The sequence below is a fragment of the Uloborus diversus genome, chromosome 8, assembly GCF_026930045.1.
Source record: "Uloborus diversus isolate 005 chromosome 8, Udiv.v.3.1, whole genome shotgun sequence".
NCBI lineage: Eukaryota > Metazoa > Arthropoda > Arachnida > Araneae > Uloboridae > Uloborus > Uloborus diversus.
Genome location: NC_072738.1, coordinates 112,565,589 through 112,593,195, shown reverse-complemented (window position 1 = coordinate 112,593,195; position 27,607 = coordinate 112,565,589). Strand labels below are relative to the sequence as shown.

Genomic DNA, 27,607 nt, shown 5'->3' with positions numbered 1-27,607 from the left:
TGTGTGTGTGTGTGGGGGGGGGGAGAGCAAGTCAAGAAAGTAGAAAAATAGCAAATAAATTATTAAGATAAATAAATACCTTTGTGCTGAACAGTAAAGTAAGAAAAAACAATGTCAAAAAAAGCACAAATTACCAATTACGGCAGACACCTGTTTCGGCGTCACAGTTCTCTGTAACGCCGAAACACGTGTCTGCTGTAATTGGCGATTTGTGCTTTTTTTGACGTTGTTTTTTCTTACTTTAAATAAATTATTGTTTTAAAATATTTTAGTGATTGTCGAGTAATCGCAACTTTTGTAAATTATGAATAAAACTGCCTTTTGAAAAGTTATTAGCGAATCATTAGTTTTCATTGATTTAAATCGCGCTGAACTTGACTTTATGTAGTGGGTAGCGACAACAATGCACGCATCCTACTACATTTTAAAACAAATGTCGATTCTCTGAAAGCGACCGTAGTCTTTCACATCTCGAATTTAAAATAATATATTTCCTTGCAGATTTTCAACTAAAATATGCAAATTTTTCATCAATTATTAAACTCGTTTTAAAAATGTAGTTTCTTGCCGCTCTTTGTTAGAAAACGTTTAACAGAACATTAATTGACATAAAATTTTCATCACGTTTTATGTTAGCTTACATAGCGAGTAATAGCTGCTCGACGCCTACTCCTCACAGGGCATCTAACTAACCATCGGTGCCACTCCAAATCGATGTTAATGTTGGTTTTGGGGAGATAATTTATTTGCCCTGCACCGGCGCATTATGACCAAGGGGATCGGTGGTATTTTAACTTCGCAACTGCCCAACCTTTTTCTCCCAAATTGGTGCGGGTAGAACACTTAGAATTACAATGTAGGCAAATGAAAGTGATACGCCTGGCTTAAGGGCTATTATTTGCAATGATATGAGTTTTCGGCAGGTGGGGTTGGAGATCATGTAGTTAAAAAGATCCCGCAAGGTGAGCATAAATAAGTTATTCGGCACTATAAAATCAATGTTTTATTGGTGAACGATGATCGTCCAGGACTAAACAATCATAAAATTTCAATCGTTATTTTGGAGAAGCTAAAGATCATTTTTAGCTAGCTTTGTTAGTAGAATATTTCCAATTAGAGTTTAATTTTTCACGGGTGGTCACATGATTTATGAGATTATCACACTCATTCAACGATTATCAGAGGACTGAAATATTTTCATATATTTCTACTGCAGTGTTTAATTATATTTTCGATGTCCTGCTCATATCTAGTTACAAATGTTTGTCTGAGACACATTTTAAAAGTAAAAATAGTAGTTTTTTTCTGTACGTATTTTGTTTTCGGGTTCCATTTTTATTTATTGCGAAATAAATTTGTAATGGAATATATGAGATGATATAAAATTGGTGGAACGCTAAATATTCATGCGATCATTTCATTTAGGCACAGAGCTGTAAGTTGAAAAACTCAAGACGTGTTGAATGAATCGCTATTTTTAAGCTTAGATTAACTAATTATTTTCATTTGTATTCATAATTAACAAATTTTTGCTATTTAGTGAGAGGTGAGTAAATCAACTTTGACACAGAACGTTTTAGGAGATGTAAACGTTAAATTTTGTTAAAAAACAAATTCTAAGCGATTATTTTTTAAACGATAGATTGTAAAATAAGTGAATACAATCGTTACAAGCGCTCTAGTTCAATATTTGTCTTTTAAAAACAATCTTCAACTATTTAGGGAATTCAAACAGCGTGTGTATGTTGTGGTAAATTTAATGTTTAAACTGCACACTTATTTAAAATGCGGGCATTAAATAAATATTCAGAAACAAAACTAATACTTTCAAGGGAATTTTTTATGTGAAAGAGAATATCTGCTCTGCAGAAAAAGATAAAACTTATGCGTTACGAAAAATAGGATTTAATGAAGTTATCATCACTAACTAACCAGTTGAAGCACCTGGTCTAGGTAAAGCAGCACGAATTGTTAAGGTAAAACATTAGTTTGTGAAACAAGAATTTATGTTCCATAGGTAAATACAACATCGCATGTAATGATAGAGAAAACTGCAGATGGTACTATACAAAAACTTATGGGGGATTTGCAATGGACAACAACATTTGGGTATCCTTTCATCTGTCGGTACCATAATAAGGCACTAGTAGTGAATTACTAAATGTCGGGAAAGAAGCGATGTTTGAGGAGGAAGGAGGACGAACAATCAGTGGTATATATTGAATTAGGAATGCAAAAAATGAATAATTCTGTAAGCTACGTGCAATAAATAAATATTCACAAAAAATTTACATTCAAAAGCAAATGTTTACGTTAGACAAAGTACCTACACGAGTGAAAGCAAAAAAACTTTTACAGTGCCAGATAGGGCTTAACGAAATATTAACTGAAGAGCTTAGGCAATAATATCCATAAAAGACACCTGGTCTTGACTAACACGCATTGCTTCGGTAAAACATAAATTTCTGAACAAGGCTAAATGTTTATAAGTAAACGATACGTCGCATGTAAGGATAGGGAAAACTGCAGATGGTACTATACAAAAACTTATGGTGGATTTGCATTGGAGAACAACATTTGGGTATCCTTTCATCTGTCGGTGCCATAAGAAGACACTCGCAGTGAATCATTAAATGCCGGAAATAAGCGACGTTTGAGGAAGAAGGAGGATAAACAAGCGGCGCTAGATACTGAATTGGGAATCAAGAGAAGGTAATTGCGAGCTAATGAGGTCATACCATGGGGTCACGAGGTACGAAAATGCAACATCGTCGGCGATTTCGACACGAAAATCACGTTCTAAAAATCAGAGGGTGGAAAAGTGCAGAAGCATCTTGGAAATGGAATGTTTTACTATTGCTTGTTTCGGTGTCGGCTCATCCTTTGACGGGAACATGAATGGAGGCTGATTAATGAAGTGAGGCTGTAGTAATAATATGTTAATTGGTGAAGCGAACTTTGTAAAAGATTCCAAGTGTTTCCAACACCGGTAGCTTGAATTATTTGCTGTGAAATTGTGTTTGGAAATGCATATTTAGTTAAACAATAAATAATATGAAATGCTCGTTGCATGCATAAAATATCATTTAGAGGAAGAAAAAATACATCCTGCAAACAAATGCATTTTTCCCGCAAATTATTTCATGTTTTTTTCTGTTGGAATTATTGTTTAAAATTCAAATATGAAGTCAGATAGTAAAAATATGTGTTTTTTTAGTTTTTAAATAAAATTTTAAATGATTATCAAGAAGCATTTTCTTTTTATGGATATTTTCTTTAAAAGTTAGGATTTTAAAAAGCAAATAGTAAGTAATATTGAAGATTAACATATTTGTGATTCATTTACGTATAAAAGCAAATGATTTTCATTTTATTAAGAGTCTGATGGAATCGAGTTCAGAAAAACTCTCATTTTTGTCCCAAAAATGTCATGAAAAGTAAATATATAGGTATTTTAGATTTTCGTTATAAACATGCATGATGAAAAAAATATTTAGAGGGAAAGAAACTTCACCAGGAGATGAAGGAACATAATTAAATTTTCGCAGGTTCAAAGGTTGTAAGGAGCGTTCATAAGTCATACTTTTCTGTTCTCAGAAATAAAACTGTAAAATTATTATATTTGATTCCAAGTTTTTCGGTTGAGAAGGAAAAAAAGAGAGAAAAAAAAATAATTGATACATTTTTATTGCGGGTGTGTGATTTCTAAGCTCAGGAAAGGTAAAAGTTGGCAATAAACTTTTCAATAATTTTGTTTTGTTTTCTGGTGCTTAAATTTCAAATGAATCACTAGTGGAATGGTAATTTGCTTCCTTTGTCTTAAATTTGCATTAAAAAATCTAGTAGTTTATGTATATTACTATACTTACACAGTTGCTTTGAAACGCATGTGCACAAAGACATGCTACGGCGCCTAAAGTTTCTGAGCGCCGAAGTTAGGTTTTCATTATTTTCCTTCCGTCATTTGGAAACAAACTATACTGAATAAATTTGTCGTTTTTCTTGTCGGAGCAAAAATTTTTATGCAATCAGGACACTTAAAATTACATTTTTTTTCTGTAGCACAATCATTCCATATTTTTAAAACCTATATAATAGTATGATGTAACTAAAATGAAAGAGAAGTTTCTAAAATTTTATGCCAACCATTTGATGTTATTATCTAACTATTTATTATTTTATCGCTTAATAATTGAAATGGTTGAAAGTTTAATAAAATGTATAGTTTCAATTTCAGAAAAAAAAAACCAAAAGGTTTAAACATTTTTAACAAGTTATTAATGAAAAAAAGCTTAAGTTAAAGTATAGCATAATTAATACGTACTTTTATTTTCCCCCATTATTTATTTTTCTTTATATAAAAAAAAATGGCCTCGATCAGTTAAGATAATGGCAGGAAGGGGTATGCAGGAATATTTTCTTCCTTTCATTTGCGACTTATTTCTTATTATCATTCAATATTGCAAGTAAAATCAAAGGAAAACTGTTAAGCTGATACATTACTCTAAAAAAAAGTAATTTTGTATCAAAATAATGCAAATGGTTTTGATATTGTATGTTTAAAATACATACTATTACTGCTAATTAAAAGTTTTAAATTAGATTGAAAGTTCAACTTAAAACAAAAACTGTTGTTAAAATATTTAAAAAAGAGTGTTTTCGTAAATGAAATACATATTTCATGTAATTCATGCATACATCATTTCATTAACTACTTTTCCTAACGATGTTTAAGACAAATAACGATAATTAATTATCTATCCCTACTTGTCCTACTTTTTGGTTTAATCTTAAGCGGAGATTTTTCATCAAAAAAAAAAAAAAAAATTCTTTTACCCTTATCAGTAAAAATTAAATAAAGTAAGCGAACTTTCTCGCTACTGTAGAAAAAAAATCAAATTACCCAACATTTTTCAACTGCCACCCCATTTGTGCCTAAAAAAAAGCTTAACTTTCAAGTTTTGTTTTTCTTCAAATTCCTCAAATCTTAATGGCACTTTCTCATTGGTTATCTAAGTCAAAAACTGTAACAAAATACATCCTTTACAATGAAATGTATCATTCAATTATCTATGCAAATATCGATAAGAGCTGCAGTGATTTGCATTTTGAACCGATTTATGGCATTCAAGTTTCCCGACATTGACCCAGTCGTCAAATGTCATCAATTTGATTATCGCATTTGTTCTGCTACATTGTTGCCAAAAAAAAGAAGAAAAAGAAAAACTAAAGAGAAAAAAAGCGGCAGTAGTTAGCATTCTTTGAATATAGTGGAGAAAAAATCAGCGTCAGATCGATTGCTAGAATTCTTTTAAATTATGCTGTCATCTAGTGTTTCGGTAGGTTGCATAAATTTTGAAGATCTCTTTCACGCTTGATTTGCAAAAAGAAAAAAATAATGTCTACCCTGGCAATGTTACACTACATACTGTGATAAAAAAGGAGTGAAGTTTCAAACGGCAATTTCAAGTTTTTGGTATTATACGTTCATCCCCTGCACTGAACATTAAAAATACACGACTCGAAAACAGCGCATTTGAAAAGAAATAATAACAAAGCGATGCTTTTAAATTAATTTTTGGATACTTTGTTTTTTTTTTTTTTTTTTTTGTTAATTTTGTTCACCTTTATAGTTTCGGAAATACTTTCCACAGTTTACGGAGGCTTCATTTTGCAAGTTAAGCTTTCGTGTAAGAATCAAAACGTCATTAAAATATTAATAAATTTTGTTTAGCAAAAATACTTAATTATACTTTTTATGTTCTGATTAATATTCATTAATTTATTTAGTTTTCATTTCCTTAATTCTGTTGATTAGTTACATGATTATTAACTTAACATGTTTGAAACAGCCATTTTTGACCCATTATACCAATTTGGAGCTCTTGCACAAATATATCCTTTATAGTTAACAGATGCGCTCCTTCAACAGCATGAAATGTTAAACAAAAATATCCAAATTAATGAAGGAAAAAAAAAGAATTTTATTGAATTATTCAGATACATCGACTTTGTATCATTACGATATTTTGGACATCGATTGATGGCGCAGTTCCTCTGCTATTTATAAGATGCAAATCTTGTTAGTAATTTAAGTTGTACAAATTACAGTTAGTTATTAAAGTTTTACAAATTACAGTTAATAGTTAAAGTTATCACATGTTTTCAAAGGAGAAACAGCCATCTTAACTTTTAATTTATAAGTAGGTTGAAAATTGAAACATGAAATCAGAAATTTTATTTAAAAAAATGTTCTAGAGAATTCGTGAATAAGGTTTAAACCGATTTAAAGATTCAAGCGACGTGGTTTCTTTACGCATAGCGTGATTAGAAATATCACATTTTGCACTGCTCGTTTTGTTCGCAGAAAATCATTTAATTAGTATATTTTCTTTATCAATTCCATGTACGACCTGCAGCATATCACACATAAATGTGCCACTATTCGTTCATTCTTCTTACTCATTGATTCTATGATCGATATCAGCCAAATGCAAGATGTTACTGGTTCAAATAGAATAAAAGAAATGAAGGCACGTGCATTCAATCCTCTCTGATTGATATCCAAATGGAAAATAGTCTGAGTGACTTACGTCGCGGTTGATATCTAAAGTATAACATCGAGCAAGATTAGCATACATGCTATGCAAGAGTTAGGTCAAGCCTTTACCTCCGGCTATTCAATAACCGTAGGGTCGCAGAGGACGCATTTATCAATACTTCACTTCGCTTCAATTTCCTTTTCTTCATTATTGCTATCTGTGAATTAGAGCTGGAAACAAATTAAGCTGCTGTAACTTTTGTATGATAATGAAAAGTAGTTGGTGGCGTAGTCGCAAAAGAATTATTTCTGATGGATGGTATCTCTCTCGAAATTGCTGAAGGCCGGTTTTTTCTCACCAACTAAATTTGCCATTGTAGTTTTTTATCCGAGGTAGAACACTAATTCCCACAAGGGCTAAATAATTTCGGACTCAAGAATGCATAATTTGAGATTTATCCATTGATTAAAATACAGACGTGAAGTTTTAATCTAAGCATTTATATACTGGAACTTATAACGGTGAAATCATGTACCGTACGACGTATAATTGCTCAACCCGCTGAATACATTCATCGTGCTACTATTGCTCAATATGGCATTTTCCTTGAGGCAATAAAGGAAATTTATTGCTTTGTTAAACTGACTTCAAAGCTGCTATTTCATCTAAAATTGAACTTGATATGAATTTTGCATGAAACTTTTTTCATCTGTTGAAATGTCAAAATCAATTGTCTACTAAAAACGAAATGAGAATATGAATGCCAAAGCATCCATATTTTACAGTATTGTGACCATTTTAAAATTCGAAATGCGTGACTTTTCAAAATTACTCAAAATGCACCTGTTTTCGTGTATAATATTATTTTCACGGTCACTCGTATTTTGATACTATATGCCTCAGAAAACATGTAACTTTATTACGTTTACTCATACATTTTAAAGTTTTGAATGTTCTTTTTAATGTTGTACATAAAAATATATATGCGTCCCTAAAACTTAATATTACTTTCAACGACCACTAACTTTGGTCGAAACTAAGGCTTGTGACCAAGGTAACCTACACTGTAAAAAAATTCCGAAACGTTACTGATTATTTCCGTGTAACGTTTCAGGGTTTCAATGACTCTTATCCACTTCCTGAAAATATCAATTATCTTGGTCAAAAAGTTTCCTGAATTGCTACAAGTTGCACGAAATCAGACTTGTCACTGTTGTGAGAAAAAATTTTAGCTCCCAGTTTAAAGATTAATTGAGCGTCTTTATAAAGTGTAACGGCTTCAGTTCGATTACGATCGTCCAGACTGATTAAACTCCCAAACGGAGCGAATAAGTGCATGGACTGCGTAGCTTTGTAAGAATTTCAGAAGAGTAAAATTCTTGATGCTTTCTGGCAATTCTGTCTTAGCTTTGGCCATGTTTCCAATACTTATTTTGGAACTTTCTTAATAAACCAAGAAAGTGCCAAGTTATTATATTATACCTACCTTACTTAAAGTTTCAGAGACACGATCGGCTTTAAATGGGAAGATTTCTGACTTTTTAGGAGACTTCCAGGATAATTTCAAGAAGGTTACTGAATTTTAGTGGAAAACATTCCTGGCTTTTTCACGATGTGTTACTGGCAGAAATTGGGCACATCAGCTGCCCATTATTTTCCAGGCATTAACGATTTTTTTCTGTCCATCTGAATCTAATATTCTCATAAGAGGTAATAACAGCGTTACGTTTAATTACGTTACTTTGACTGATACCTTTCGTCACTATAAATGTTTCATTGATCATCACATACTGATTCAACGATCCCGATCCATATTTACAAAGTTTTGATTTTAATTTAGTTAAAGTAGAAAAAATGAATAAGATATGTGAATAATCTAAGCAAGGTAGTATTATAGTTCTAATATCACACTTACTTTGCTGTGTGTCATTCTGTGGTAGTAAAGGTTTGAGCTAGCAGTGAATCTTTTGCCACAGACATGGCACTGGTGTGGTTTCTCCCCTGAATGTATTCTTCTGTGCGTATTCAGCGAGCTGGAAGTACTGAAGCCTTTGCCACAAACATCACATACATGCGGTTTTTCTCCTGAAAATTGAAACAAAACGAAAACTTTAAAAAAGATGTTGACTTTGTCTCATTATTCAAAATATAGAAATGTCCGGTCAGTAAAGCGTATTTGTTGAACGCATTGATCTTGAAAAAGATGCATTGAGGCTTAAAAAATTACTTTTATGAAATTTTGACAGTACCACAATGCGAAGTGAATGAATTGGTGTGAGAAGTGAAGTAGTAAAATAAAACTGCTATTAAATGCTTTTTGAATTTATAATACATCACATTACTTAAATATTTCTAAGTTCAAGATAAACCTTGGTTAGTTTGATGAATACAGCAAAAATAAAAAGAACAAACCAAAATAATGAAAGAACCGGGAAAAAATCATGAAAAATAACATTAAGTTTAAAAATAGTTTTTAATCGGATGTATTTTATTAAACATATTTTTAATGCTTTAAAAAATTGAAGACATTTTGAGCACGAGATCTCAAAAAAGCTATACATTGGAAAGTAGCACTCAAGAAGAAAAGAAAGTTTAAATTAATGAAAAAAATAAATAGATAATCAGTCTGAGGGAAGAAAATATTTGATTGATACTTATACCACAAAAAATGCCCTAAATAAAATATATTTTGAAAGAAATTTTCTGATGTCGAAATGTAAGATTCTTGGTTTTTAATAAAAATTATTTGGGCGAAACTATTAGTACTACAAAGTTAACGTTGAATTTGTAACAAATTTGGATGAAGATATACTCCTTAATTATTAAAATATAATTTTTTTTCAGAATGTTTTGCTGCTTGTGATAAATAAATAAATTAAAATACTAAATTAAATTTTTACGAAACAAAAAATGGTTGAATATCAGTTGAGTTCTTTATTTTAACTTTAAGGATTAAGGTATGCATTTTTAAAAAAATGCATTTCAGGAAAATTAAAATGAAATTTTAAGAGTTATACTGCTATAACATAATCCAAATAATCTTTACCTGTATGCGTTCGCATATGCCTCCTCAGTAGTGATGGTCTGTCAAAAGCTTTGCCGCACACTTCACATGGTAGTAATGTTCTTTCTCTGCCTTTTTTAACCACTGTTGGCCGAATTTCACAGTTCATTGACTGAAAGAAAATAGTGATTACTTGAGATAACTTTATTTAAGTTAATATAAGCATCGTTATTATATGTATCAAGTAAAAAGAATAAACACTGCAACATCCATAAAATAAGTGCTAAGAAATATGCTACAAAACGAATGAGGCTTAAATGAATATATTTGAGGTTCCGCTAGGTGGCGCGTCTGTATTCAATGATTTTGAGAGAGCATGAGATTATAGCAGAGGACATAACATTATTTGATTCTCACCGATGTGGTAGGATGTTTTCTGAGATAACTGTTCAATCTTTATTGCAATAGAAATTACCAACGCAATTTGGATTTCCTTTTTGATCAGTGTTTTTTTTAAATGATTTAAACTGATTGCTCTTACTAATCCTGAGATTACGAATATTACGAAAAAAAAAAAAAATTCTGCTTCATGCCTGTTAATTCATAGTAGTTTAAATTTTATGGACAGTTTTTTAGTAGAGCAATGTATTTCAGTTTAAATCAAAACTACAAACTCTTCCAAAATAACTACGGAAAACATTGAAGCGAAAAAGCTTCCAAAAAAAAAAAAAAAATGATGAGATTACTGTTTGAAACCTTACAACATTTTGCATATTCCTTTCACTGTTAAGTCTTTCTATGAGATTTTGCAAGCAACAAGTTGAACGGGGAAAATCAGTTGTCTAGAAAATTTTTGGTCTTTCTTACTTTTAATAGAAATCTATTATAAGGTGATACTGAAAAAAATCTATTTTCTATTATATAGTTCTAATTTTTTACGTACTTCATCACTAGGAGATAGACCGTCACTGGATACCGATCGTCGTTCCTCGGGCTCTGATGGTGGTGTCATCAATGTCCTTGTCGACTGTGGAATGTCCAATGTCATCACCGGGACACGAGATGAAAGTAGGGAACGTGATAAGTCTAATGGAGTATCTGGGAAAGAGATAGAGGGGAAAAAAACATGAATTACACTGGTTTCAAAACTTTATTGAATATTTTTCATACAGAGATGAATGTTGTATTGTTGTTGAAAATAACCAACAGTTATTTTTTAACACAAATGAAAAATCGTCAAATTTTTAACGTTTTCGTTAGAGATTATTTTCAAATACGGAAACTCTCTTCTTTACTAATAATACAGCTGAAAGTCTCTCCGTCCGGATCACTGTCTGTCGGGATCTCTCTCTGCGACACGCATAGCACCGAGACCGTTCGATGGATTTTCATGAAATTTGGCACAGAATTAGTTTGTAGCATGGGAGTGTGCACCTTGAAGCGATATTTTGAAAATTCGATATGGTTCGTTTTTTATTCCAATTTTAAGAACAAGATTATCATAAGATGGACGAGTAAATTACGAAATTATCATAACGTGGAACCGGGTACAAGCCAATTGGCAAGAAAATTCCCCATACATTATTTGTAAATATACAGTCGAACCAAAACACTTTTTAATTTTTCTATTACGGGCAAAGCCGTGCGGTTACCACTAGATTATAATATAAGCATGCATGGCAGAAGACAAGTTGTAAAATTTATTTAAGTCTAGGTGGTACTGGTAAGAAAATAGTCCTAGTTTTGAGAGACAGTAACTAACTGAAGTGTGTTTAAGATTAATTAGGGGTTAACGAACCTTTTAGAGTGTTTTATTTCCGACACTTTTTTTACTAATCGAGTGTTTTATTGCAATGGATTTTGTCAGTTGTTTTATAAAGCATATCGTCGTCTCAGAGCAACAGTAGGATAGCTTGTTGTTATTTCTACATTTCAATATCCCAGTGTTACTCTAAGGCGAAAATATATGTTAGTTTTATATTTCTTAAATTTTCAAATGTTAGACAATAACTGTTGTTGATCATTTATTTTCCTTGTTCCTCCAAAGGAATTGCTATTGCAAATGTTTGTTTATATACTTGGCAATCTTCTATTCATGTTTAGATTTCATATTGTACGACGCAATATTTTAGCGATTAAATTATTTATTCGACAGTTAGTTATCCCTCACTGCTTCTATTTTTGTACCAAATATTTGAATAAAAGTAATCTGAATATTGCTTTTCGGTTGTTCTACGCTTCCAATAGGAATTTCTGAAATAATTGAAATTGATACTTTTTTTTGTTGTTGTTTTAGAGCTTTAGGAACACTGTGGAATTTTTTAACTTCTTGGTAACTTTTCGTCTAGTAACTATGGAAATGACAATTTGACGATCCATAGTCTAAATTCATCCCCCCTCTTGGTACATATTTTTAATATATATTCATAAAAAAATGTTTTTTTCCGTAACTAATCAATGATCACTTGAATTCTAAAAGATTTTGCAAAAACTACAAAACTCCAATGAAGCCTCATCTTAAATATTTTCATTAAATATCGTTTTGATCAGCATTATTTGAATATATTATACACTAGTGGTATCCGCACGGCTTTGCCCGTGGTAGAAAATTAAAAGGTCATTTGGTTCGCCTGCACATTTACAAATACTGGATGGTGAATTTCTCGCCAATTTGCTATGTTCATTTACTTGCCCCTGTTACGGTTCCAAGTTATGATAATTTGGTAATTTACTGATTCACGTTGTGATAATTTGCTCGGTAAAATTTTTTCAAAGTTCGAATAGAAAAGGAACAAAATTGAATCTTTGAAAAAGGTGCACACCCCCATGCTGTAAACTAATTCTGTGCCAAATTTCATGAAAATCGGCCGAACAGTCTAAGCGCTATGCGCGTCACAGACATCCAGACAGAGATCCAGATATACAGACAGACTTTCAGCTTTATTCGAAAAGATTATTCGAAATAATACATTAAGGCTCGACAAAGAACGAACTTAACTATAGCTTTAAAGCATCTCATTAATTTTAAAAGTGAAAAAAATGTTATGCCGCAAAACTTTATAATAAAAATGATCTAATTTTTTACAGCACTGTTTATTCCAGTCATGTTTTCATGATTCGCCACGCTTAATTTTAAGAAACCTAAATACGAAGCTTTTACGGTCATTTATAGAATTCTTATATACGCAACTAACTGCCACAGGGTTTTATTAAAAAAAATAATGAACGCAATTAAAAGCAGTCAAACATTGGTAATAAGATGCTTATTATCTTTGATAAGCTCAGGCAGAGCAATTTATCAGAGAGGCATATGGAACGTTAATTGTAACGCCTTTGTGTTGTTTGAGTTGTTAAACAGCAATTATAAGAAATTTTCAATGACACTGGATTCACACAAGTTCAGTATGCAACAACAACCATCAACACATCGTAGAGCACAGAGCACACTCCCAAAGAACAATCATAATCACAATTCGCATCATTCTCAATAATAAGCTATAATCACAAAAACAAGCGACCTTGTTTTTTCTTTCTTCTGGTATTGATGAAGAAAGCAGAAAGAACGTAGCAAATGGATATCGACATTGGCCGACGGCTGTTGCCATTGCGTAATTAGAAATAAATAGCAGAATGGTTGAATTTTCTTTCGCTGCCACCAGCAAGAATCTTCTAGCGGAAATAATAACGACTGCGTGAGTGATAATGAACTTTAAATGCCAACACGAGGAACGCGTTATATTGCCAAGTACAGATCCAGATCAAAGGACGACAATTAGCTGTTTACTTGGACGCTTTGTAATTAGTGCTGGAAAAATTGATATGTTTGTTCCGAGTCATTCCTTTGAAGAAAGACAAAGGAAGTATAAATAGATAACCTTATGACGAAAATGATTTACTACGCAAAGGGTTTTAAGGAAGATATTACATTTGGGGGAACGCGTATCATGTTTTAAAGCAAAAATGTAATTTATTTCAGGTAACATCACAAGTTTTAGATACTAGGCAGGCAGAAGTAAAATTGCGGAATAATTATCTCTACAGATGTCGGAATTTAAATACTGTCTCCAAGCAATATAAATGATTTGTCAAAGATTTTTTTAATTATATATTTTTTCTTTTTAAATTTTAAATGATTCATTGAAAAAAATCTTACGATATAAGATGATATATATGTCACTTAGTAACTCTGAAATTAGATAAATTTCTGCATTAGCCGATAAATATCAACATTCACATACCAAAGGCAGTGGTGAAAGACCAAATAAAATTGTCGATGATATTCTCCAATGACGGTCTTTCACGGTAGAGAATATATGTGACCGGTGGGTTTTTTGCCGATTTCTGCTTTGCAAATGTGGACATTCACCGGCGAATGTCAACTTTTACTTGGTTTCTTCACAGTGACATGCATGTATAACATGATTCTTTTAGTATAATGTAAAAACATTATTTAATTACGTACTATTTGTTGTAAAATATGTGTTTAATCTTTCACTTTTACTTAAAGTGATACTTAAAATAAATTTTAGCTTTTGATTTGGACATTAACAAAAGAATAATTAAATCTTTCTTGACAGAACTACCATGCATTTGAATAGCACAGTTAATAACAAAAACCATGAAGCATTAAACATATTCCTCCGAAAAAAATTCCAAGTTTCTAAGAACAGTATTACATAATAAAACCTCCCGCACTTTTTCACTCATTTATGCAAATTATGTTCATTAGAGTTTCTTTTCAATTTGGTGGGAAGAATTAGTGGGTGTTGAATATTTCTTCACGCTCTACTACCACGTATTTGCTCAATTACGCGAACTGAAGCCTTCTCTAATGGTATCATTTGGGCATTGTTATTTAAATGAGCCAACTTATGTTGAAGAAGTACGGGAAACTTGCTAATGGCATATAGTAGCAATATGTTAAGTCTAAATTTTGTCTAGACGTAATTAAAGGTATTTAAGGTCAAGGGAGTGACAAAAACTACTTTTCAGAAGTCTGATTAAATTTGGGGTGGATCTTTCATCCCAGGTGGTTTTTTAGAACAGTGTTTATATTCTAAGAAATATTAACTAAAACACCTATCTCAAATGAGTTTTATTATGTAGTTTTTTGATATAAGAAACACAATTTATCAGGTCTCATTTCTCTCTTCATTTTAAAATTGAAGTTACACTCATAATTAATTAGCCCATTTTCTAACACATATTCACAGCTAGTAGCTGTTTTGGGATCTCGGTATGCAAATTGTTAATTTATTGAGTTAAATGTTGAGAGTCACAATGTTTGACTCAAAATAAATCTACAGCCTACAATTGATAGAACAAAACCGTGCGTTTATATCTGTCAAGTATAAACTCTTGTTGTCTTTAAAGCATCTTATGCTTGATTAGTAGGTAAGGATGATTTTAAAATGTTTGATTATACAATATTTGTTACTATAATTACAAAAAATTACATTAAGGTTGGGATGTTGTACTTGTATTCTATTATGTGTTTTGCAGAATTCACCATTTGAGATAAATTGCACATATTAAGGGGAATCTTTAGTAGTCAATAATTTCAATTTGGTGTTTGTTTTAGCTGTCAAAAAAAGTTGTGGTATTTCACATGAAAATTTCTAATTCTTGACACTTCGTATCATGAAATGGCAACAGCTAATACATTTCGCAAGTCACAGTTGAAAAATAATTAAATTAAATTTCACGCCCTGACGTGCTGTCTGGGATGGCGTTAAGAAATACTCTGAATGCTGAGCTCCCAACCTCAAAAAGAAGAAATAATAGCAAAAATTACATTTTTTTTTTGTTAACTCCATGTACAATGTAAGTCTCTTTATGAAGTTCCAGAAATTTCAAAATGAGCTTGTATGTCACGCAATGGAACCGGTTACATGATTAAAGTGGAGACAGAAGAAAATCTTTGTGGCAAAGAAAAGTATTTTGATGAAGGACAGGTGCTATTTATTAACGATCTAAAGGAACTGAGAAGAAGGATAAAGAATATCCTTTGAAAAAAATATTCTCCAAGATGACTTCCGTTTAGAACCGTCCAGTTGGAGTCATTGTTAGTTATTGAAAATGACGGAGTTCTGTTCCGCACGAATGTATGATGTTGAGAAAATTGTTTGCTTAAAATTGTTTTATAATTTATCCGATTTCTATAGAGATTGCGTTTTCTTGAAGCCTGTTCGTAGATTTAGTTAAAAGCGTTTAATTTCTCTTCTTTTTTTTCTAGTATCCGGAAATAGGAGATTTTCTTTCTTGAAAACAAGGAGGAATCCTACACGATAGTGAACTAAAATATAGTTTTTACTATCAGAAAATAAATACTATATAAATTCCATGAAAATCAGCGTTGGGAAAAAATACTTTCAAGAGCATCTGAGAATGAAGAATAAGAATTATAGTTCAGTAGTTTGAAACTGACAGTTTTAAGTGCTAATAATATCTTTTGAGCATGTGATATATAGAATGTTTTCTTGAAAAATGCATAAGCCGTTTGTAGGATTCTTCTAACACATTCCTATTGCCTACATTTTAAGTACTCTTAAAACTTTTAGTCATAACATTTTAAAAGCCCTTTCTCAAAATTTCATTCGTTCTTTGATTAAATATTTGTATTTTAAACTCTCAAATGAGATCTTTCTTTTTCAAGGTACATAAACAAATCTTTAATATATATTTATTTTATCAGTAATAAGCAATAATTAAATATGTTGTATTTCATTTACCTATCCTCTTCATGTTAATAACTCTAAGTAGAGCTTGTATAATGTTTTTTTTTCTTATTATGTATAATATACATGTTATTTATAAATCTGCATCACGTTTTATATGTTATAGAACTGTTTTTCTGTTTATGTGTATCCTGTAACTTCAAAATTGTTTATCGCTTGAAAAACAAAAGAAAGAAATTGTATTGTGTTCTATACATTGGCCCCTATATAGGGGAGCAAGGGGGGGGGGGGCTCGAACCTCCCCTTGGAAATTGTAACTTTTTTGCTTTTAGTACTTTTTTTGTGCAAAAATATAAAAATATTTCTTCTCCAGCCATTAATGAATAAATAATTAAAAATGTCAAATTTTAATGACTCTAATCTGTCCTAAAATCAGCCTCCACGGGGAAAATATCCTGCTAAACCATGGTTAAAATTTCTGAGCCCCCCTCCCTTACAGTTTTGCATATGGACGTCCATGGTTCTATATAAACAAATTTTTTAGAAACTCATTCCAAACCAGTAAATCCAAGAAAATTGGAAAGTATGGCGGCATCTGGGTTGCTAATCCTAAGCATACTCTGAAAATATTTCCAAAACATCTACTCCTAGAAAATTATTAGAAGCATCATGCAGATTTCATTAACGTCGTACTTGTTAAAGTTATCAGTTGATGCCCTTCTCCCGACGGCAGTCAAAATTCCTTTACAAATCACCTAACCCTTATGAAGAAATATTTCCGAAGTTTCGTACACCCATTTGAGGAGATGTGCCATGCTGTCAAAAGCGAACCTCGAGCCGTCAAGAGGAAACTGCTTTTTTACTCTCCAACATTGAAGACTAGGAAGAGGTTCAGAGGTTTGAGCACTCCGTAATTGACCCTTTCAAGCAAGGTTTGCAAGATACGGTAAAGACCGCTTTTCATCACACTTTGGCAACTGCAATTTATTTCATGACAAAGAGGATTGGCTCTTTTATTTCTTTCTCTTTTTGAATCCTGAATTATTAATGGAAACTGTTCAGAATTTTTAATGAGATGGCTGCGAAGCCGAATTGATTTTCTTTTGTACTACATAAATGTACCGGAAAAAGCTAAAATAAATGGTGAGCTGGGATGCTTGTTTTAATTAAAGCCTTTCAGAGAATTAAAGGTAAGAATGAAAATATAGTCGAATCCACTTGTATTTAAAACTATTTTTATCTCAAATGTGAAATTTCTAAAAAAGAACACTGATTGCTCATTTTATGTGAAAGAATTAATTAAATAATTTCTGAAACATAGTGATCTTTTCTATTAACGCATGGAATACCTGAAAGTCAATAAAATACACTGAAAGTATTTCTCTGCACCTAAGCATTTCGTACTTTTAAAATAGGACTAAACATATTTAGATATAATAGGACATAGTGCAATTCGGATCTTTAGTACGGTAAACTGGGGCTACTTGGACCCGAAATTTCATATTTTTTGCGAGTTTTAAGAATAAAACCATAATGTGCACTGATAACCTTGTTTCTACCACTTTTCAGACGTTCTGCTACAACCTTAAGCTTTTTTTAAACAACAATTTTAACTCTTCATATATTTTTTCTATTTTTAAAAATTGGGTTCAAGTAGCCCCACGCTGGAGCTACTTGGTCCCACTCAGCGAAAAAGCTGTAAAAAAGGTGGTGGTATCAAGAAGGACCAATGCTTTTGAAAAAAAAAAAAAAAAACTCAAAACATACATTCTAGTGAGCAAACTATTTATATAAATTGCAATCTATTTATATAAATTAATATAAAATCAACATACATTCATAAAAACATATTTTTAGGCAAACATAATTTCTCAAATAGAAATGTAATCTAACTACAGCTAAAACCAATTGAAATGCTCATTATTTAAGTATTAGAAAGAATGAAAACTCCTCTCTTCAATGGCTTGGGTGGACTGTTTTTCTCTGATATTATTTAATACTTGCTTTTCCTCGCTACAAATAGTACAGGAATAGACCAGGCTTGTTTAGTGAATGATCTTTTAATTTCCTTTTTCGAGTTGATATATGTAATTCAAAATGGGCTGATGCCACAGAAGAGAGGCTCAGAAAAGTTCCAATAAAAAATAAAATTACATTTTTGATACAGTTAACGAATGCACTAGAGTTTATTAGTCATTTTCCAAAAAAAAAAAAAAACCCTTCCCATTCTTCAAAACATAGTAAAATGTCTTGACATTTATATTTAAAGCCGTGACATATCAATTTTTCAAACTCAGAAACCAAAGAAATTAAATCTCTGCCATTTACTTCTTTCTGCAGTTGCACATACGCCAATTAGTATTTGTTATTTTTACCAAATAAACTTATCGTATTTAGAAATGCGACGCGATATTTTTTTCACACAGAGTTCTTTGTACATAAACCTTGACAAATCCTCCGGAGGTTTTTTGTCGTTTAAACTTAATCTAAAACTTATGTCAAAAAAAAAAAAAGAGGTAATATTTCGCTACATTATGAAGTTACAGGTATGACAGCGACGGTATAAATTTAAAGTTCAGAAGCCAAGAAAATGAAATCCTTGCTACTGTTCTTTTTCCACAATGCTACCTACGACTACAGCACTGTGCCTTGAGCTTAGACGTCATCCACATCAAACCGCAAAACGGGCCATGTTGGGACAATGCAGTATAATTTTTTTCTTCAGCATAGAGTTCACGGTGAAAAAACAAAGTTACCGCTGTGTGAAGTCTTCGGCATTCTACCCGTAGGGTAAGGTGGGTCTGTGCAATTCAATGGTTGAGTGACCCGTAGACATTGGATGCATAATCAAGAACGTTCCCCTCCACTTTTGTTGCTATATTCATTCGAAAATATCATATGTTTATACACATATAATATTCCCTTCAGCTCCCGAAGAGAAGTTTGAGAATAATGACAGAAGAAGACAGGAACTTCAACGTTTGATACGAAAATTGAGACCGGGCTATGCCCAATCTATTTAGGTTCGGCAGCGAAATGACACTTGACGTTATGCTGCTAAGGCTATCCCGGAATTCAGACGCCTGGTCGAATGAAAAAAATGGCTCAGATATGCTTCATCCGTTTTTCTGTATGCTTGAAGGAATTCAATAAAGTTTGTGCCGAAGGCTAGAATAGATCTTCTACGCATTGATATGCGCATCAATAAATCATTATGGGTGATTTTATTGTTGATTTGTTTTTTAACAAAAAAGTTGCAATTTTACGGTGCCTTCTGAAAAATGGATTTTACTGAAAAAGACAACATGTTTGCGAGAACATGTAACCAACTTTCATTTAGGAAAAACCATGATGTCAACTATTATCATAAGCAATGTCAAGCTCGTGCCCATGAAATTGGTAATGCCACCATATCACGCTGCTCGAGAATAGTGTCTTTGTAACACCGTAGTGTCCTTAGTGTCATCCATGTTACACGACTGTAGTATCATAATAATGATTAAATTATATTTTCAGAGTGCTCCACCGTTTGCCGTTTGTAAAGGAAATCAGGTGGCTAGTCTGGCACATGTGCTTAGAATAAGATTTTTATTAGTTTTCTCATTTAAATAACGGCTAGAAAATGATTTACAGTAACCAATAACGAAATTTAAATTGCACGAAAAGAGTTAAGGAAATAACGCCTTGTCGCTCTAAACGCTCGAAAAGTCAAATGCAAAGAGAACAATGTATTTATTGTAAAAGATTTACTTGTGCAGCATTATTAATATTTTTCAAAGAACGAAATCTGTTAATAAAACTGTATGCAACAATCTTCTTTAACTAATTATTGTAATTACTTATTTAACATTTAACATTGGTTAAAAATAAAGGCTTGGAACATGATTTATTTCATTGAATAAATGTTTTGAGGAAGATTGATATTTATGCATCAAGTTCTAGCAAATTCATAACGAATAATTTTCAAAAGCTCGATGAGTTAGCTACTTTTTCAAGTCAATAATCGTTTTACACGTTTAGGTAAAAAATTGCATACAGAGAAGAATTTACTGCCTTAAACTTAAGCAGTATAATTGAAGTAACAGAATTAATTTCAAAAATTTTGAAATTTAAGATAGACGACCAGCTGTAATGTAGAAACACTTTACAGCTGCACTTTTACCCTCTACCAAATTTCAAGGAAAGTAGTTTATATTTTGACAAATGTAAGGCAATTCAATTTTTTTCTACATATAAAACATCAGTTAAAAATTCACTTATTACTAGGAAGATGACAAGTGAAAAGCGTTTGATATAATATTCATTCACTAAATATTTCCTACAATTACGTTTTTAAATGTGGCTACTGTAGCTATAGAGACATAAACATCTTTCTGATTAAAAATAAAATAAGATACTACAACTTTGATCAACCAATTCCATCAGTTTTCTTCCTCACTGATCATAAACCACTGAAGAATTCAAATGAATAAAAAACGCAAGTTCACTGGAAGTCAAACAATTAAGTCAGACACGAACATTTTATCGCATCGTTGAATTTGTTTTATACCTTTTGTGTACTTAATTTTCATACAAAAGCAGAAGCAATTGAAGATATTTTATTAATGCATTAAAAACTGTCTTTCTGTCAAAAGTTGTTACTTCATGAAGCGAGACACGCGGTTAAATTTTTCAAGAATATCAAATTCATTCTTCCGTGAACACTATTTGTAACTTTATTCTTGACAACGCTTTAGAAGGCAAGGGATATATTTGTTTAAGATGACTGAAATCTTTAAGGAGGATTAAATATTATGTGAAACAAAAAGGACATTTGTATAATTACATAATGTTTTTATTTTACTCTTATTTATTTTTCGACAGTCAAAGCACACAATATTCTGTTAAATCGCGTTTGCGTTATAGTCGAGTAAGTCTAAACGGAGCATATTTATTTTTTCTTTGAATACTTTTCGAGCTAGAAAATTTAAACGTGTGAATCTAATTTTTCTCTTCGGAAATGTAATATATCATCTTTAATGCTAAGAGGAATGTTTTAAATGTAATCCTTGAATATAATTCAAAGCATCGTTTTAAGCTTAATATTCTAATTTCAGCTTTTTATTTAAATATAGACTTTGAGGAATAATGGGGCGTTAAATTTTATTTATTCTTCACATACGTTCAGAAATGCAGACAAAAATAGCATTGACTTTAAAATATGTCTTTTAATGAATCGTATAATATTACCTGCCTTTCAGTGAAGCAATTCTTATTCAAATGAAGACTTGAACTTCGTTGGAAAATTAGATTCCGATGTTGCTTTTCATTATTAGCACATATTTTGAATTTTAGATAACACTCGAAAGGATTTAGTAATTCATGCCCTTTGGAGCAATTTGCAAAATGTTTTATTATATATGTACATTTGTTATTCTACGCTCTTTTAAGTTACATGGATAACGTCAACAAAATAGATTTCTTCATGTGAATGTTTTGATCCCTTGCGAATTACAAGGCAAGATTTTATTTGAAAACGAGCTGATGTGTGCCTCACATGACTTCCTTTTACTCCGATTTAATGTTATTTTCCCATTATTGGTAATTTTAATGTGATTCAATAGTTTACTCTCTAAATATCACCAACAATAGCCAAATTAAAACCAGATTTTAAAAAAATTGCCAAATTTGTCGCAAGTTGGCGACCAAAAGACTGGCGATATATCGCCAAGTGTCCGCCAAGTTGTAACACCACTTGAGTTTACATTGAAATTAACAATGATTCCTCCCCCAAAAAGGGGCAAAAGACCCTCTGAAAAACACCCGAATGCAACCAAAAGGGGAAGTGCACAACTAGATTCCACTAGGGGAGTCCACGTACTAAATTTCAACTTTCTAAGACATACCGTTATTGAGTTATGCGACATACATACGCACATACGCACATACATACATACATACGTACATACAAACGTCACGAGAAAACTCGTTGTAACTAACTCGGGAATCATCAAAATGGATATTTCGCGTGTCTATACGTTCTTAGGCCCTTATCTACGTGTGGTCGAGTCGAAAGAAAAACTCAACATTCATTCGGGGGTGAGCAAAATGGCACCAACATGTGTCACAAATCCTCTGCTTACTAAAAATTCAAAAGAACTTGTTTGTACCAAAGTTTAAAATTTATACAGTTAAAAATAAAACATAAATTACAATTAAGTGCAAAATTTAACATTAAAATTGATTTTGAAAAAAAAAACTATATGACTTTGTAAAATTCAATTAAATTTTTTTTAAGTAAAATATTTGGATAAAAATTAAGCTCTGAATATTTTGCAATTTTAGAGAGATACTGGTATTGATACTTTTTGTTCCATGAATTGTTTTAAACACAGTATAAATTTTAACGAGCTGCCTTACTTTATTAAGCCATGATTTCGGAATCAAAAGTCACTTGCCACAGCATAAAACTTAGTATTTTTACATATTAAGCAAAATACCTTCAAGTACTGTCACTCAAAAATACTCTTATTTTAATCTTTAATTTCCTACTCCACAATTTAATTTATTATTATTCAACGGAATTTTCAAATTTTTACATTTGATATAATTTTTTTTTCCAATGAAAATATTGTTTTTCTTTTAACTAAAGTTCATTTAATTCGCAGTTTAAATACTTGCAAATTCAGTAATTTATATTAAAATATAATCCTTGCATTCAATGTTCACTTAAAATAATACTAAAAAAAGTAAGTACTATTCTTTGTATTCGTTTAACTCCCGTTGTGCTACGCCTATAAAGCTAAATGGAACTATTTCAAAAAGAATTCGTTCCAGTAGGTTGCAAATAATAACTTGCCTTTCCTGGAAGAGAAAAACCATTACCTTCTAACCACGTATAAATACCCATTAAAGTAGTTATTTATGCGCAAAAGGAAAAAGAACATAGATATTTTAAGGGTTTAACTTCAAAACATCAAGAATAGTTATTCCTTAATTACCTTAACCAGTTACGAAGACAGCTGGTTACGTTCATATACCTACTTTCTTTATCTATCTTTGAAAAAAACTAATGATTTTCTGTAAAGAACACGATGTAAAAAAAAACATTTCAAAATAGATAATGAGCAGATCGTTTTCAAAAAATGTTTTTCAGTCTTTTAATAATGAATTTACATAAATCCTTCCCGAAAGGTTATCACAAACGTTATTAAATACAATACAATAAAATGTTAGGTCCTTCTCAGAATGTGATTACATTATTTTTTATCCATTTAATACTATATATAAAACCAATAATAATGCTTCTTTTTTCTTTTTTTTAGTAGCATTATTACGTTAGTGGGTGGTCAAAGCATTTTAAGCATTGATAAAGACGAATTATGGTAATTATATAAGTTAATTTTGCAAATAAGTTAGCAAACAATTTTCAAGAATGAACCTAGATTTTGTGCTTTTGGAACTTTTCAAGCACTGCATGTTTTCAAGGCTTTTCTTGATTTTAGTCATCGGTTTAAAAACGAGTTTTTTTTACCATATCAGGCAGTGAGAAGCAAAGGGAAATAAGTGATAAAATTAATAATTTGGAGAAAATCAGTAAAAATGGTAGAAGAGCCTCTCCTCTCTGTTTTAGGGCAAGAGATACTGGTAACTCTGATGGGTGCTGCTTACAGCATGATTTGGGGAGAAAAAACAATGAAAGCCTACCTTGGATCTGAACTTTAAACGCGTTTTACTAGAAACATTAAGTACTTACATCCGTTTGCTTCTTACTGCCTCATATCCTTTTTTTTTACATACCTTCTAGAATCATGCCCATCGCATGCCTATAATGAGCTGCTGTTAGACTCCGGCAAGCCATCAGCGTTACATGAGACCTTAAAGAATTTTCATCCATATCATCACCAGGCTCGAAAAAGACAACAAGCTCTGTGTTGGACGAAACGGTTCGAACTGTCTCAAACACTGGTTCACCCTTAACCAGTGAGCCCAATAGGTTGACTTCATTGCTTAGTGTGGAAGAGAACCTCAGGAACCTGATCCAGTTGCAATGCCGGACTCTTTGGCAATCCATTTCCTGAATCTCATCGTAGCAACCGAACCGGTGGCGAACCTAAATTGAACGATAGAAATTTTTGTTAGATTGTTATTGCAAAACGTAGATTTTTTACATTTTGCAACAAGCTGTACTTTGGATGATTAATGTGGCATTTGTTTAACTTAACTAGGTTTATTATCATTGGAGCAGGGGAGAAGGGGCAATATTCACTTTTGAGAACACATAAGAGCCCATAACGTATACCGGGGGGGGGGGGGGGTCATGAAATTGTGATAGTTTATGATCTATAAATTATAAGGGGCAGAGCAGGGGTAGCAGAAAGTATGATGTTTTGCATTCTGGTTGGAAAAATATTTTTAATTGCGATAGGTTTGTGTAATATACAATGACACGTGACAGGGGGAGGGTAGGATTAAGGTGAAGTGTGACGCTTTCTGGCAATGGAGGGGGCTCAACTGCGAAGAAAAAGAGTATGTCATCATTAATGGAAAACCTCTCAGAAACTTTTGTAAGCCAAATTGCCTGGTCTAATACAGTGTATCCAGTGTTGTTAGTAGGTAAGGCAAAAAAAAAAAAAAAAAAAAAAAAAAAAAAAAACATAAGAATTCTTGATAAATTTATTATTAAAACTAAACTAACGAAGTATCCTACACGAGGCTTCACAAATGTTTTTATCTTCGCTTCAACCACGACCGATTGCTATTCCAGTAAATATAAAATGCAACAAAAGAAAGTAAGAAACTCGTCTACAAAAATCGTCAGCTCGTTCTAAGTAAAATGAAATATTTTTCGTAAAATTAACCGTAACGATCTGTGTTAGTTGATATAAAGATAAGAAAATAATTGGAAACAAAAATTGAGCAATAGTGCTATTATCTTCCTCTTGGGAACTCTTTACGGCAAATAAATGGTAAAAATTAAAAATTAAAATTGAAGCTCCATTCTCGTATATCAATAGCTAATGTTACAGCACATGAATTTTGTATTTCATTTCGAATTTTGATGTAAAAAAAAATGTTGTCGTTAATGCAAAGAGAGATCGAATACCTTAAATTAAAAACTCCGGAATAAGAAATATACGCTTTAAAGTAAAGGAAATGAAGACAATCTGTCAAAACCCCAGCCTAAAAACTGTTCTCATAAAACAAGTTCAAGAACTCTAATGGTATTCTTTTTTAGACAGTTCAATTTTTTCTCATATTATGAAAGTCAGAAAAAAAAAAGGGAAAAAGGTTGAAGAGTACAATTTGCTCTACTTCCTGCTGCGCTTGTTCGCTCACGATCAAGACGGTAGCCACGAACTTTCTTTCTTTTGTTTTCTCTCTCATTCAGTTTTTCGCATTCTTTGCCAGCGCTTTTTCTTTCTCATTAATTTTCATTTAACGGATTTTCGCTCCCTCTTACTCTCCCAATTTAATGTCTCTCGGCAAAATTGGAATTGATCTTTCTGAAGAACGTGATTTAAATATATTCCTCAAGCAAAAAGGCGATCGTAGCAAACTTAGTATGCATGAAATATTGGAGAAATATTTTGATTATGCTCAATTTAAACGGAAGGAAAACGTGACAAGAGAGTTATTTGGTTTATTTTCAAGGACAATATGGATGGATCATTTGCAAACAAATAATGCAAATTGAATTGTTTATTTGTTTAAAGGCAACTTCGGCAGTTAAAGGCTTTGAACTAAAGGGAAAACGATTAAAATGTAGATTACTTTCTTTAGAAACATTGTATTTCTGGTACTAATTATCTATTTGTGATAGTATACAAACGTATAGTCTGTGGATGAAAAACTTATGTCTGCTACCTTTCGTGTTATGTATTGTTTTAGATTTCGTTCACAGCTCTGCTATTGCAGCAAAGAATACTACAGATTACATTTATTGGTACGCTATTGCAGTTAATGATAATTCAGATTGCGTTTATTGATCTGATATTGCACTTAGGAAGGCTTGAAATTACGTTCATTGTTACCCTATTGTATTTAGGAACATTACAGAATACGTTCATCGATACCCTATTGTATTTAGGAACATTACAAATCACGCTCATTGTTGCCTTATTGTATTTATTAACATTTAAAATTATGTTCAAACCTACTGTATTCAAGAACATTTCAGATTACATTCATCGTCATACTACTGCACTTAGGAACATTTAAAATTAAGTTCATTTTTACCCTATTGTATTTAGAAACATTTCAGATTGCGTTCATCGTTACGCTATCACAGTTAGGATTACCTCCGATTGTTCGCTTTTCAATAGGAATATTTTGAATTACGTTTATGGTTTCGCTATTGTAGTGAGTAGTATTTTCGATTTCACTCAATATTACGCTATCACAGTTAGGAATACTTCAGATTGCGTTTACTGATCCGCCATCGCAACTAAAAATATTTCGGATAAGGTTCATTGCTCCACTATTGCAATTACGAATATTCTGGACGTCCATTGTTCCATTATTGCAGTTAAGAAAACATCAGATTACGTTTATTGTTTTGCTACTGCAATAAAGAATGCTTCAGATTATGTTAATTTCTCTGCCTTCACAGTTAAAATGTAATAATTGAAGTCTAATGTAATCGAAGACTAAGTTTATTGTTTCACTTTTTTCGTTAGAGATATTTCGGATTAATTGCTCCGCTATTGCAGTTACAAGTACTTCAGACCACTCTCCTCGCTCCATTATCGTAGTTAGCAATATTTCAGATTACGTTTATTGTTCTGCTATTAAAGTTAAGAATATTTCAGATTGCTGTTATTGCTCCATTATCGTAGTCAGCAATATTTTGGATTACGTTTATTGTTCTTCTATTGAAATTAAGAATATTTCAGATTGCTGTCATCGCTCCATTATCGTAGTCAGCAATATTTCAGATTACGTTAATTGTTCTGCTATTGAAGTTAAGAATATTTCAGATTACTCTCATTGCTCCATTATCGTAGTCAGCAATATTTTGGATTTAGTTTATCGTTGACCTATTGCAGTTAAGAATATTTCAGATTACTGTCAATGCTCTCTTATAGTAGTCAGAAATATTTCAGATTTAGTTTATTGTTCACCTATTGCAGTTACGAAGATTTCAGATAACTCTCATTGCTCCATCATCGCAGTCAGCTAAATTTCAGATTGCGTTTATTGTTCTGCGACAGCTGTTAAGGATATATTGAATTACATATATTTAGTATTATATTCAGTGTTTTACTTTTGAAGTTAAAAACATTGCAGATTACGTTGATTATTAGGTAAACACGCAGTTGTTATACATATTGTCAAGTAAACAATCTCAGATTTTAGACGCTTATAATTTTTCGCTTTCTATAAAGCAAATACCAATTCATGTT

General features: G+C 31.8%; 1 protein-coding gene across 1 annotated transcript in view; it reads right to left on the bottom strand.

The window, feature by feature from the left end:
• The window catches only part of LOC129227753 (zinc finger protein 558-like), a 109,899-nt gene that overhangs the window by 53,039 nt on the left and 29,253 nt on the right, over positions 1-27,607 (bottom strand). The window contains exons 2-5 of the mRNA XM_054862357.1: positions 24,003-24,315; positions 10,490-10,644; positions 9,589-9,718; positions 8,458-8,627 (exon numbers count right to left, since the gene is read on the bottom strand). Of these exons, the coding sequence (XP_054718332.1) occupies positions 8,458-8,627; positions 9,589-9,718; positions 10,490-10,644; positions 24,003-24,315 (768 nt within the window). The remainder of the gene's footprint in view (positions 1-8,457; positions 8,628-9,588; positions 9,719-10,489; positions 10,645-24,002; positions 24,316-27,607) is intronic.